Here is a 1,003-nt window from a genome sequence, read left to right as displayed (position 1 = left end):
GGGGGGGCTGCTCCCTGGCATGTTTGTCTTGGCACTGGCCGGCCTGGTGCTGCACCGGTTCACCCTCTCCCACCCCTTCCTCCTCGCCGACAACCGGCACTACGTCTTCTACCTTTGGCGGCGGGTCTTCCAGAGGTACCCCTTTGCCAACCTCTTTCTCACGCCCCTGTACGCGTTGGCAGGGTGGTGGCTGACCACTCGCGTTTACCAAGGGAGTGGTGCGAGTAGAAGAAGTAGCAGTTTGACCGTGCTGGTTGTGGGCGTGGCCGTTGCTCTGGTCCTGGTGCCAGCGCACCTCTTGGAGCCCCGCTACTTCACGTTGCCCCTCGTCATGACCCTGTTGGAAGCGCCGCCTCGCTCGCACACGTCCCTGCTCCTTTCCACTGTTTTGTTCGTGTTTATCGATGCTTTGACTGTGTATGTGTTCTTGTATCGGCCCTTCTTGTGGGGCGACGGGAGTGTGGCGCGGTTCATGTGGTGAGGGGGCGGTTTGTATAGAGGCTTGGGAGCCGGGGGTGGAGGAAAGGCGCCACTACGAGTGTGTCTCCTCGTCAAAACAGGAGGGATCGACAGATAATAAATATTCAAACAATGTGGGTCGGTAACGCGCAAGAGTGTCCTGATACAGAGCCTTGGACTTGCTTTGGTCCTGGATTTGGAGGAGGATGCGGATTTGGATCGTTCATATGGTCTCTTGGGACGCAAGTGGCTGACAATTTCGGTACTTTTTTCATTACTTTACTTTGAAAAGATGCTTTACACACATCAGTCAATTGATGAGCCCCAAAATCCTTACACTTTGATTTTCCTTTTTCTGTCACGACCCTGTCCGGTACTCCCATTCGCTTTCCTTTTTCCCCGAGTCCCTGCATCACCTTGGCTCTCGCTCTTCTCCCTCCCTTGCTCCACGGATTTCTCAACCACTTCCTGAGGACCGCGCCTCCGGACTTGGGAGCCCCTCGACGTGGAAGGAGTGGGTGTGTCCATGGACGCAACGGCCCTT

The 1,003-nt window shown here is 55.9% G+C and overlaps 1 protein-coding gene across 1 annotated transcript; it reads right to left on the bottom strand.

Annotated features, from left to right (window-relative positions):
• Positions 1-72: 72 nt before the first annotated feature.
• On the bottom strand, positions 73-529 carry NGA_2098220 (uncharacterized protein; the record flags this gene model as incomplete). The annotated part of the gene is made up of 1 exon (XM_005854234.1): positions 73-529. A coding segment is annotated over one exon (457 nt), but the record flags the coding sequence as incomplete, so codon positions are not given.
• Between the last annotated feature and the right edge of the window lie 474 nt (positions 530-1,003).

Source organism: Nannochloropsis gaditana, assembly GCF_000240725.1.
Source record: "Nannochloropsis gaditana CCMP526 unplaced genomic scaffold scaffold573, whole genome shotgun sequence".
In the NCBI taxonomy this organism is placed as follows: Eukaryota; class Eustigmatophyceae; order Eustigmatales; family Monodopsidaceae; genus Microchloropsis; species Microchloropsis gaditana.
The sequence above is the reverse complement of the archived record's forward strand: the minus strand, read 5'-3'. Positions and strand labels throughout refer to the sequence as shown.